The sequence below is a fragment of the Pecten maximus genome, chromosome 16 (assembly GCF_902652985.1).
Source record: "Pecten maximus chromosome 16, xPecMax1.1, whole genome shotgun sequence".
NCBI lineage: Eukaryota > Metazoa > Mollusca > Bivalvia > Pectinida > Pectinidae > Pecten > Pecten maximus.
Window position 1 is genome coordinate 18,647,148 of NC_047030.1, and position 13,844 is coordinate 18,660,991.

The 13,844-nt window shown below is 34.3% G+C and overlaps 3 protein-coding genes across 3 annotated transcripts; 2 read left to right on the top strand and 1 right to left on the bottom strand.

Moving 5' to 3' along the window:
- The first annotated feature begins 60 nt into the window (after window positions 1-60).
- On the top strand, window positions 61-7,337 carry LOC117345412 (cell division cycle-associated protein 3-like). Its single transcript, XM_033908486.1, has 4 exons — window positions 61-141; window positions 3,214-3,447; window positions 3,998-4,177; window positions 4,958-7,337. Exons 2-4 carry the CDS (start codon window positions 3,222-3,224, stop codon window positions 5,212-5,214), a joined length of 663 nt encoding a protein of 220 aa, XP_033764377.1. The 5' UTR covers window positions 61-141; window positions 3,214-3,221; the 3' UTR covers window positions 5,215-7,337.
- Window positions 7,338-9,260: 1,923 nt separating this feature from the next.
- LOC117345413 (ceramide-1-phosphate transfer protein-like) lies at window positions 9,261-11,895 on the bottom strand. Its single transcript, XM_033908487.1, has 2 exons — window positions 11,744-11,895; window positions 9,261-11,337 (listed from the first exon to the last, which is right to left on the bottom strand). Exons 1-2 carry the CDS (start codon window positions 11,860-11,862, stop codon window positions 10,827-10,829), a joined length of 630 nt encoding a protein of 209 aa, XP_033764378.1. The 5' UTR covers window positions 11,863-11,895; the 3' UTR covers window positions 9,261-10,826.
- A 410-nt stretch (window positions 11,896-12,305) lies between these two features.
- LOC117344684 (uncharacterized protein MCAP_0864-like) lies at window positions 12,306-12,929 on the top strand. Its single transcript, XM_033907511.1, has one exon. The coding sequence runs from the start codon at window positions 12,306-12,308 to the stop codon at window positions 12,927-12,929; it is 624 nt and encodes a 207-aa protein (XP_033763402.1).
- The last annotated feature ends 915 nt before the right edge of the window (window positions 12,930-13,844 follow it).

Consider the following 13,844-nt stretch of genomic DNA (forward strand, 5'->3'; position numbering starts at 1 on the left):
GGATTCAGATTAGCCTATCTAGAATATAGCCAATCAGATAAGCCGTTACTTCAGCGTCGACAAAATGAAACAGAGACATTGATTGGTTAGAGCGGGAACTTCAAAAAGCTTGAAAACAATTTTTGATCAGAAGAGCATCATGTAAGTATTGTACAAGAAATGCGTGTATTGAAAACGAATGCCAATAAGGCTACAAATTGTCTGCTAATGGTGAACATATTATTTTTTGTATCAATATTTTCCTTTCTGATAAATTTGGAACTGTAGTCTGTAGCTGTTTATCATTTGCACCGTTGAAGACATATACCGTGAAAGTATACAATCAAACAAGCAGTGGTGTGTCCAAGATGTATTTCCTCTGATGTTAACATGTCAATCACACTCATTGCACTAAAATTCCCACACACAAAAATAAAATTGCACAATACAGCCTCGTCCCAATATTAAAGGTGTTCCCAAAACAAAGGTGACAGCTTTCTCCAAACAACCGATTTGCCCCAAACTAACATAGAGCAGTTCTCCATGCATACCACTATGCCCTTGTTCTGATTAATGTCTGTTTCTAGTGCATTGAATAATTTATTAAGTTTTAGTTTTATAAATCCAAATTTTAAAGATTCTGATGTTTTGAAGACACCTTCTAAAAACATGAAATGGGTCGATAACTTATTTGAAGGTTTCTGATCATCATCATCATCATGTCTTATCCACCTTTTAGAAAATATGATTTGGCATGATTTTCTTCAAACTTTTGAAAAGCCAATAAAATATCATGCATGTTAAATATTGGGATTAGCTATAGTGCACTGTTTAAGAAATTAGCACACATGTAATTATGTGACTAGAAATAGATGTCCACAAATTAAATGTACCAGTATATGAAGCATATGTATATATAATACACAATCTTAGTGATCATGATCAGTCTACAATTCATTTTAATGGGTCCTTTTCAACTGTGCTAAAAAAACTGGATCTTACAATGTTCATTTTTAAATTACAGGAAGTATTTCCAGAAATTCTGCAAGTCCTATCAAAATTCTGTGGTTATAAGATAACTCGAATGCTAGTCGTTTCGGTAACAAGTCGTTTCGGTAGCAAGTCGTTTCGGGAGTCCCGAAAAGTCTCGGGTCGTTTCGGTACATACGCGAGATTTTTTCGGGACTTCGGTAGGTCGTTTCGGTACTAATAAAACAATGCAGATTCTATCATTTTTGTGTTTTCATTGCATTTTTAAGTGACTATAATTGCATCAACAATCTATTATTGGTATATAATGCTTACTAGCCACGACTCGGGTTAATGTCCCTTACAACGTTTACTGTAGACTACCACGTGATAACGTTTAATGATCTACACAAAAACAGCATAATTCTTGCTAAGTTTTTTTTTTATTAATATCAAACAATCATAATATATCATCCATAACAATAATATCGATAATTAGTATAACTCGATATTACAAATCAACAACAAATATACATTGGGCCAACGTCGGCATACGACCGTCGCGTTTGTGCTGTTACCGGATCGGGAAGGATCAGAAACACGACCTATACATTATACTTGATCGATTAGGGAAAAAAATACATATATTATATGGATAACTGGAGCATTTTGGATTAAGGTATTTTTGTAATTATAGGAAAATGGCATGAGAAGAAGGGGAGAGGTAGAGTTAAAACTACAGTTAGGTGACTACTGTATAAGATGAAAAATAATCTAACTCCAGATTTTTCAGATATTCTAGTGCTCTAACAACAATCTGTTGGTCTAAACACCCTTATGCATTGAGAAATAGAAATAATTTTGTTATTCCTGACTATAGGCTTTCTAATACAAATTAATCTTCTTTACATTCAACTCTGCCTTACATTTTTTCTTTATATATATTTCTCTATCTTTACGTATTTCTATACATGTATATATTTCTCTAACTTTACGTATTTCTATACATGTATATATTTCTCTAACTTTACGTATTTCTATACATGTATATATTTCTCTAACTTTACGTATTTCTATACATGTATATATTTCTCTAACTTAACGTATTCAATTCCATACCTACGTGTATAAACGTAATGATTTAACAAACCTAATACGAAATAAAAAAAAAAAAGTAATGAAATCACCCTGTATAGCCTTTATTTCTCGGGCATGGGTTGTTACATACCAATTTTGATTTTGATTGTATTGCTTCTGTAATAGAAGTTTGAAAATATCATAAAGGAACGAACCACCAGTGCTGGTTTAAAGAAAACACTGCGCTTGGGGGTTAAAACAATGCCGTTTGTATTATCGATACATTTGTTGTCATAGGTGTTTATACTGACTGTATATTAATTATGAATCGTTTTAAAAACAGATTAATTCATGTTAATTATGTATTAAAAAATTAAGGTGTTTATTCTAATGTTGATTGAAAGTACCGAAACGACTTGCTCATGTCTCCCGAAACGACCCGGACTTCTACCGAAACGACTTCCGAATGTCCCGAAACAACTTCCGAAAAAGTACCGAAACGACCTGACACCGTTTTCTCCTATCAGTAGATTTGATCATTGAACCTGCAGTATATCAAAGATAGTCAGATTCATTCTGTGAAGTCAACAATTTGACCTGCCTTTGAAAGTAAATTATGTTGTTAATTGACAACATAAGCAATATATGGCACAATATTATCAATGCACACAAACATATTTTAGTTTCATTAAGATATATATTATATGATAATATTCATATTCTTACATGGAGTGCATGCGTTAATACAAATTTCATATCAAAACCCTATGCAAATAATGTATATATGACAATGGGTGATTTAGTAGGATATTAATTAGTGGACAGTGTCTCACTATCCACATTAATATAAGATCTTTAGATGTAATTTGAAACACAATTAATACTTTAAAAAAACAACAGAAAATAAACATAACATAACACCTTGACTGTCAAGATCAAACAATGCCTCCACCAAATTTGGATCATTCCCATTCATAAACTTTAACATGCCCAATGAGTGGTAATAAATAATCAAATTTTTCTGGCCATTTTCAATTGTATGTTTTTATATAATTATTTGAATTCTTGGTTTAGTTTGTAAAATAAATTGCAACATATGATAAATGTACATATTATGAATGTACATATTATATACATGAAAATAGATTTGAAAAATAACTGAACTTTGAAATGTTATGTTGTTTTCAGAAACCATCATGGGTCTGGCTAATAGTAAAACCGACTTTGGAGAGGGAGAGATGATAACCCCTCCGCGTACCGGTACTCACAAACGTGTCATGGACCACGAGTTTGATCCCAGGTCACCTTCTGTAGGGATAACAAGGACGCCGATTATTGTGGAGAAGACTCCAGAGGGTCTTCTTGACCCCAGGTCACCATCTGTAGGAATAGTTAGGACTCCTATTGCCACTATTATGCCAGGTAGGTCATGTCTCATTTTAATAAACACATTTTCAAAATAGTTATGCAATGCTATGTTTGTTTTATTAATTATACAAAATATTTTCCATAAAAGTCAAAGTAGTATTGATTATTTTTCAAGTGTATTCATATGTTTTTTAATTAATATATATTTCCCACCAGGTATAACATGTTAAAATTGGGTCCACCTTTCCACTGACTCTTCTCTTCACTTCTTTTCTGCAGGTTATAATGTTACTCCTCTTCATGCCAATCTAGATTTTATTGACTTTCCTTTAGATTTAAACACCTATATATATTGCCTCAAAACACCTTACTTATGTGTTGAGGGATAAAACAGTTATGTGACATAGTTTTATTCAAATTTATTACTTATAGGGTTTTCTTTAAAATCTAAAGGTGCTACTATATGTATGTTTGAAATTAACACAATGGTAATAAAGAATTTAAAAAAAATCATATTATATGAATATTTATATATACATGTAAATCCATTACTTTTGAGTCTGCAAAAATGTGTATCAACATGATGTTGTTCCAATATCTGTAGATTCACGTCTGACTCAAGACAAGTTGCCATTAATGCCAAACCTGGTAGATGAAGGAGCTGATGACACGGACGACAAATTAGAGGATACAGATGAACTTCTTCGTGAGTTTGACAGCCTCCACAAAATGACCATAGCTGAGAAAAAACCTTGTGATGACCCACTTCAATATGTATACAAAGGTATGAAGTTGGCTGTTCATTCTCACAGGGACACCAGTCTTGTTTTGATAGAAATATCAGTTAAACCACAAAATTTGAGTGTTCATTGTATAAATAGGTTTGAAAATACAAATCTTGATGGTTAACTGAGAAATTATATATTGGTTTCTGTTTAAAACAATTCTCAATTTTAAAGAAATATTCAGCATAATGTATTACTGTACAAGCCCCCCATCTGTCCCCAGTCCCTGACCTGTTATACATATTACGGTACTTCAGACTCCCTGTTTGACACTATAAGGAATGCTCATGACCACAGTTTACTGACCCATTCCGAGTCAGTTTAATTAACAACACAGATCTCATTGTGCCTGTTATGTGATATTTTAATGAAAACCCTGGCCTAAATGGCCTTGTTTTGATAGGACAAAGACTTTCAGTAATCTTTCAGTTCACTAAGACAGCAAATGTTCAGTCATTAACAATATTTTTCTGCTAGTTAACACCATTATAGCATGTGCTAGGAGGGTGGGCAAAAATGTGGTAACTCGATGACAGACTCGGACTAACTTTAACTGGATTACCGGCTGTAGGAAGTCAAAATTGCTAGCAATCAATTTCATTCAGGTTTGCACTGTCCACAGAAAACTACAAGTTGTAACTGTAAAATAAAGAAATATGGTATGGAACTGACAGTACAAATCTCTCTCACTCATATGCTTAGACAGATAGCGTAACCATGGTGTAAAGCAAGCGCTTGTGTGATTGGCTAGTTTTCATGTTACATGTTCCATGTTACAGATCATATAGAGACAACTATCCATAGAAAACCGGTTAAACCCGCCCAGCCAAAACAACTGTTTCCCAAGCGACACTCATCTCTAAATAAGGACAATACACGATCACCCTTAGCAACACGGACAGTGGACATGAACTCACCACGAGTCATCATTCACCAGAAACAAACAAAGAGGATGGAGACCGCCAAATCATGTGTACAGGAGGTGATCGGTAGTGGTCGGTACTGTGTACAAGAGAAGGAGAATGTCGAGTACTGAACAGTGTGGAGTACTGATGTGTGACATTGTTGATATTATCAAGTCTGTTCTGGTTATAATCCAGTGCTGACTTTGAATCATTTCCTCTTTTGTTTTGTTATCCCATATTGAACCAATTCACAAAAGATTTCTTATCTGTGAGTGAAAGAGGTAGAATGTTGTGGTGGGAAACAAACTTTGTGATACAGGAATGATTTATACCTCAATATCTGCTGTCTGTTAATATCTCTATCATCTGATCACAAGTTCTGTCACTCAAAACTGGAAAAATGGCTGACTTACAGTCTATATTAGACCTAGCATTGCTGCCAGAGTTCAGACAACACTATCTGTTCTTGTGGTGAAAAAGCAATGTGATTACCTGGCATTGTTGTCAATAAGCACTATCAAACTACAATACAAGACTTCCTGTCTGTGTTGTGAATAGCCATTATCACAGTCACTACAGACATACAAAGATTACGTACTGTACATGTGGTCAATAAGCAAAATCACATTACACAAACTTGACAAAGACTAATGTACCTGTCTGTGGTTTATAAGCAATATCACACTAGTATGAAATACATGTCTAGGTGATAAATAAGTATTATTGCATTATTATATACAATGTCATGATTAAGCTAAATCACACTACAAGACCGCCTGTCATTGTCGTGAACAATATTACACAACAGTCCAACACATACAAGACAATCTGTCGGTCATGAATAAGCTGAATAACACTACACATACAAGACAATCTGTCATTGTCATGGAGATTCACAGACTTGAATTGGCTGGTAGTACTAACATTGATGCTGTCTGTACATCTGTCGTACTTCAGTTAGACATTAATACTTAATATTTAGATCTGTTGTGTGGAATGCTGATTTTTTTCATGGAGGATCTTTTAGTCTGATATTAAGTTGAGTTGAAAAATCTTTCAAGTCTCTGTCAGACATGTATTTAATATAACCTTAACTGAATTTTTGGTTTGATTTTGCATTTACTCCCATTATTTTCAAAGCAGGAGTGTGGACATACCAGTTTTATGTAAAAGCATTCATCAGCCTAAAGTTATGTATTTTATAGTGAGGATTGTCAAATAGTGATTTCATTGGATGCAGATTTTGTAAACCTGAAATATGTAAATTTACTTCCTATTTCTTAAATGCAGTTATATCATGTAATGAATCATGATTTACTGAATTAAATTCATTATTTTGGAAAATCATGTTAGAGAAAAAAAGCTAAATATTAAGCTTGAAAATCCTTCCGGGATCAATAAGACAAAATCTGAGGAAGGGTATGGTCAGTGCCCATAGTTGATTGAACTACACTACACTGAAGTGGTAAGTGGAGCGTAGTGTAGTACAATCAGTCGTGGGTATCCGACGATGAGGTAGGGTGAAACTTCAGCAGTAAATACTAACCCAAAGCCTACAGTCCCCTGCCATTGTCAGTCATAGCTCTACCTTATAACGAAGTCGAAAGGAAATTTGATTTCATATCATAAGCCATCTCACTGCAAAGAACCTCACTTCCATGAAGTCCGCTCAGAAAGATTTAATCCAACAATGACGCCATTCATAAATTACCCAGCGTAAATCCTAATCTTATTTTTATCTTCTATTACATATTTATACTTATGAAATATATATATTTGACACTGGAAAGCATTGAATATCCTCAACTTTCCCAGTGACCAATGCCAACTGTAAACACTAATAATCCATAAGGGCATTGTTAATATGGTGTGATTTTATTCCAAGATACAATATTATGTAAATAATGTAAATAGCCATTACAGTTATATGTAAAAAGCAATCCATGTTCTGCTATTCTGCTTACATTTCCAGATTTTCTTATTCAAAATCAATGTGGTTGATTTTGATACAAGGGAATAATGACATAAAATCCATTATATTTGTCATAAGAATTAACTTATACTGTCATCTGCCATTTCTCTACATCATCCTCTAGATCTACACGCCTTTCACTACTGTGTCTGTACTAGCCATATACCATATTGAATCATATTGAAATTCAGGTAATACCTGGTATTGAATGCTTAGTAAGTTAGTATTGTATAAATTGATGTTGATATTCTGTGGAAAAAAATAAATGAAAATAAAAAAAATTATTAATCTACACTTTTTTATATGCCAATTAAACTTGGCGGGAGTATTATGGAATGGTGCATGTGTCATCTGTCTGTCTGACATAGACTTTTGTCCAGATATCTACAGGTTTTTACTGGTATCTTTGAAACTCAGTATGCTATTATAATCATGGTATAAAGTTGTTTCCCTGAACAGCAATTATGTTGAACTGTTTTTGCAAAAGTTATTCCCCTTTGTTTATTAGTCCTACGGATTAAACTGGGGGGTGGGGGGAGACTATAGTTTTCCTCTCCATCCATCTTGTACATGTTTACATGTTAATGCCATTTGTCATGTGATCAGCACTCTGGTGACTTCATTCCTTGAGGGATTTTGATAAAACTTATACAAATACAAATACAAGTTTTCAGGGTTGCCGGGTCAAGTTCAAGGTCACGGTTACTTACTATTTCTAGAAAATCTTTGTCAACACTTACTCAGTACTCTAGCAGCTTCATTCCTGACATGAATTGAGTCCAGTATGCTTTGGAGATGTCTATATTTTTCTGTTAATTTCTTTTAAAACACATGGAGTTGTGTCTGGAAATCTACATTTTATGGGATTTCTTTGATACTTGGTAGGCATCTGTTAAACTTTTATTTGCTAAAGTTATTGCAGTTTATTTATTTCTAGTCTCTTGTCCAAAGTTCTATAGCTTTCTACCTATTTCTTTGAAACTTGGTAGGCTCTTAATTAAATCCTGACACATTTTGTATACATAATAAATATTTGTTTTCCCTGAACAATATTTTGATTAGACTATTTTTTTTGCAAGAGATATTACCATTTATATATATAATTTTAAGATTTGTATCTGAACTTTTTTTTTCAAATTGTGAACTATATTGCCTACTTGGCCTCATTGTGAGGGAATAACAAATGTTTATTGTATCTCGCAATAGGAGGGCTGATTGATAATCTGTGAGCCTCGTATTGAAGGATTTGAATTTTGCTGGGCATATTGTATCATTTTTCAACATTATCCCCTTCAGTATCTATACACTTTTGCCAGCCGTGTTTAAGGGTCTCAATGCCACTTTTATAGAACTCCTTTTCTTGGCTGTTCAGAAAATCATCAACTGCATGTTAGGGTTAGGGTGCCGGAAATAGCTGATTTCAGTTTTGGAAATAGATGAAAGACCAATCAATATAAAGCCACAATCGTGAATGGCAACCATGGCAAAAGGTGCTTGTCTTGTTTACTTAAGCGTGCTACATTGTCTATATAAACTAACCAAATGAGACCAGTCCTTGGGTACACGGCCCTATACAGTCAGAATAGTAAGATTTGAAAAGAACATCCTTGAGTACCTCCTTCAATATGACAACTTATCAATCAGCCCTCGTATATCCTTGAACAAGCACAAGTACTGTTGGGTGGAAATATGTATGGGTGTTCATCAAACTTAATATTGGTAAAGTATGAAAACCTTGTTAACAAGTTCCTGTTTTTTGGGTGTCAAGGTTATGGTCAGCCATAATTAGTATCTATAGAAAAAAAATGTACTCTAGTTACTTTGTTTTTAAATGGGTATGAGAAAACTTCATAATTAATATCTAAATTAGTTTGTAATTCAGGGGGCCAAGGTCATTGTTCTCGTTTTATAGAGAATCTTTGTCATCCAACTGAAAACTAAATTTTCGAAAATACTTCATGTATTAGGTTGAGTATGAGAATACTGTTTCAGGGTGTCGCATACACAAAAGCTTGTTCATCTTTCAACCAACTTAACTTAATTTCTAGTGTTGTGTAAATAGTGGTGGATGAATATTGAGATATACCAGGATTTATCTGGCAATAAACCAATGCCTACATGTCAGTACACACAAGATTAATGGTAAGACCTGGTAACCAGTGTATATGTATTAAAGCTGTATAACAAAAGCTCAAGACAAGGGCATAAAAGGTTTAAAACATTTAATAAATCAATACTCAGGAGTGCAAGGAAATCAGAACGCTACTATCTAGGACCCTCAAACACAGGACTCCCAACACATTAAACAAATATATCACAGTAAAAGGATTTAACATTTTACACCTCACAGTCATTTAGACAATCTTATTACAGGCATGTACATATTGAAGCATAAAAACTTCTATATACTCCTGGTATATGTTTTGCTGTGTCAATAGCATCTAATACTATGGATCACACACTTCCATCATTTGTAAATGACACATGAATTGTTGCTTGGCTCTTAAATGCATTAATTCCAAATAAATATTTAAGGTGACAATACATTTGGATGCTAGACTGAGGAGTAGAAGAAATTCCTTATACCCACACACAGGTAAATTTCCTACCAAAAAATCTGTTATTTTTCAGTAATTATAATTTCATTTAGAATCAAAAGAAAAAATTGACCATTTTATTTTATTGAAGGTTCCAAGCTTATGTTAGTGTTGTATAAATCTCTGTATTAAACACTAAACATATTATTAATAGTAGTTTGAGCTACATGAAGGCAAGTCAAAACTGAAACCAAAGCGGAGATAACACTTTTTATAAAATCAAGTAAACATACATCCTTAATAAGATAACAAAAAAAACACAACTTTGTTATAATTTTTTTTATCATAATTTATCAATATAACACTTTTTTCAGTATCTGTAGTCCATATGGATATTTTTATGTTCTAAGAAAACTGAAATGAATCTACTACACAAATCAAGAGATTCATACACAATATTTAGTAAAATCCGACTACCCCTGGTATTTTACTATCACAGCCTCATTCTCACAAAGACATTGTCATGGTATAAATAAAATGTTAAAGTGATCAATAAAAAGTTTGTGGTAAACACAACAACTCTTCCCATGTCCATTCATTATAGATAGCAATTCTCACATAATCTGGTTGTGTATCGCCAGGGCAAGAAATGATGGAAATAAATTATAAAGCACAAAGGACAATAATGAAGGACATTAAATTAAAATTAAACATAAAATTTATATGACAGTATCAACAGTGCTGTTTAGAAAAATGCTGGCACTTACCAGGCATTATCATTGTTGTGCTAGGATTTATCAATATATATATATGAAGAAAAAAAAGTGCCTTTAAATTTGGTGTAGTGTATGTTTGGGGGCATGTTTTCAAAAACAAGCATATTTTCATATTAAAGTTAAATTGAGATATATATCCCTCCCATAATTCTTATTCTTTAAAATGTGTTTAAGCATACAAAAATTTCAACATTATTCTCAAACAGTAAGTGTTAAAAGTTGATTGATTATATTATATATATGGTACAGGAGGATACCAAAAATTTTATTATTCTTTGGGAGAAAATGTTTATTCTAACCCAAACTTAATAAAAGTTCGTAACTCAAGCCTTTTGTGACATTTACTGTTTTAAGCTAGGTAAAGATATCCAAATAAATCTTCCACAACATACTGAGAAAATTTGGTAAACATTATGTCAGTGATCCAATAAATTACAAAAATCCTAATTCTGCAAACATTATGGTAAATTGAGCAGTTTTTCTGTCTCATATATCTTTTGAATTATATCGTACATTTGTCGCTGAAGGTTTGCTGCCTCCATCAGGTCCTCGACTTTTGATTGGTCATCAGACATCATGATCTTTTCGAGGAGTTGTTTCCGTGATGGTAGTGTGTATGTGGCAACACTCACACCTTTACGTATAAGCCAAGGGTGGTATTTGGACAGCGTAGCATTGTATGCCGTGGCTGTTATGGATGACATCTTCGCTCCTTCTTCTGCATTCCTCACATCAGTCATCAGCTGAGCAGTGAATTCCATCGCACGATGAAGTCGCAGCAATGTCCTGGCCCCTGATGCCTTCTTCTTGTTATCTGTGGTTTTTTTCTCTACCTCATAGCTGATCATACTTTGAATAGATTTATAATGCTCCCCTTCTGGAGATTTCCTATAATCTCTTAGTATTTCTATCTTTTCCACAACATCTGAGACCACAAATCCAAATATACTGCCCAGGATACCAAATAATCTGCAAGAGAGACTCTTATTTAACAAGCAAACTAGCAGTAATTATTTCGAAAGTATACAAATGTTTATAATAGAAGTCTGAAGGCTAAAAAAACTGTTTTCTTAATGATCAGTTCAGTCTGTCACATTACCACAGTGACATGTCTAGTAACAGTGATTCATCAGCTATACTATTTGAAAGACCAATATATATGCCATCTTTACGTATATATTCTAAGATTTTCGACTTAGATTAAGAAAAAGTCAAGTTTTTTTTAATTCAAAATCTAAAATCTAACTATAATTAATTCAGATCGATAAGTACGGTACAGTAGGCCTACTATACTTCTTCAGTAGGCTGGCACGCTGGCAGTACTGGTGCAGGTGATATCTTTATGTGTTATTTTTTATAAGAAACAGTAACTTACTTGCTTAATTCCTCGTACGCATTTACATACGAATCTAAATCAACAATATTGTCTTCCCGGATACAGCTGAGAAAGAGCTGATTCAACTTGATCAGGTTGAAGCTGTCGGTGCCTGCCATTTTTCAACTTATCGGCGTCAAACAAAGCGTCGCTCGCACCCCGACGCTTTGTCTAAATTTAGATTTGATAACGTAATAAAATATCCGGAATGTCTTATTAAAATCCATTTCCAAGGTAAGCTCATAAAACAACATAACTTAATTATGATTTCATACATCTATTTTCATTGGGGGGAAAATACAAACTATTTAGGCCTATGTGTTTGATATTTCCACTGTTCATCTAGAGCACACTGGGGTATTATCGACCACTGGGCACTATCGACCAATTGTCTTATTAAAGCTTGATAAAAGTCGTAAGAAGCGTTGTCTTTCCTTCGGATTAACTAGAGGTTTTCCTTAGATTTCTGAGAGCCTTTAAATTCCTAATGGATGACATTGTTGAAAGTGGCTAGCGCGGGTCTTTCAAAAAAAAAACGTAAGTTCAAGTTGACATAAACGACATGAAATGTGAAAACAGGCATACAATAAACTCTATGAACTCAATGAAACATACAATTACAGAAAATGAAAATGAAATAAAATTTCTAAAAACATCGTTACAGAAACTCGGAAAAGAAAAAGAAAAGGCGAAAACGCGCGCAATAAAATCTCAAGAAGAACTCGCCTCGTGCACAAACTGCGTATCGAAATTAGAGAAAGAACTCAGTGAATTGCGTGAACAAAACAAACACCAGCATGAAGCATGGATGAAAGACAAAAAGAACTTTGATATCCATATGAAAACGGCAAATGAAGAAATCGCCAAAAATACAACCTTCAAGACGAACATTGAAAATAAGATCTTCAATCTTAAAAAGGAAGTTAAAACTGTGGTGGGAAACATGTCCGAGTTCCTCACGATTGCCAACAGAGTTGACAACAGTCAACTGAATGGTGTGTCGAGTTGTAAAAATTCTGTAAAACTAGTAACGCAAAAAATGAAAACGCTAGAGGACGAAATACAGAGGTTAGACGACATGATACACGAAACAAACAATCGCTCACAGAATATACAACAACAAACACGACACGACATGAAACAATTCAACAACCTGTGTCACGAGTTACCGAATCGAGGAAACTGAGTAATTTCGCTCATCCCACGCGCGACTCGCTTACCAACTCTGGCTCAGTCTGTTCATCAACCCTCGCTCAGCCCGCTCGGCAACCCCGTCAGAACTCAACCTCAGTACCAACTGATGCGTCGCACAAACCCGGAAGCGGAAACCCAAACGCCATTCTTCGCCAGATCAAGGTTCACTGTCCTTCATCAGTGTGTCACCCTACTCCGATATCGACACAAAAACCGAGCGACAGATTTGTTGGTTTTACGCCTGTAAAACAAAAACGTATTAAAAGATACTATATACATGGAATAAATAAGTATACCGCCTCGGAAAGTGCGATGAGAGACTTTTTAGGAGACAATGGTGTTAAAATCACGTTCCTTCGTTACTTTGAAAAGGGATACAAAAAGACGGCATCCGCACAGTTAAATGTCCTTGATTCAGACTCGGCTATTCTGGAAAATCCCGACTTTTGGCCACCGGGTATATATGCAAGGCCATGGATGCCAAGACAGGTTTTCTGGAACGAGCATAATGACAGAAAGTAACAAAGTCAATGCCATGTGTTGGAACTGTGAAGGGATAATGGCCGGTATGCCTTATCTCCTTAAATGTCTTGACACATATGATATAGATATTTGCGGATTATCAGAACACTGGGTAAGGGAATACCAGTTGTCATTTTTTAATAGTTTTAATCATTCTGGTTATAAATGTTTTGTGAAACCAGTTTATGAAGTAGATCCTTTCCGCTACAAATGTAGTATTAGAGGTGGCGTATGTTTGTTATACAAATCGCTCCTTAATGTACAGGAAATTATTATAGACAGTCCTAGAATTGTAGGCCTGGAATTACAGTCAGCTAGTGGAGAATACTCATATTGGTTCTCAGTTTATATGCCTGCTTCTTCGAGGCCTTTTGAAATTTTTCAA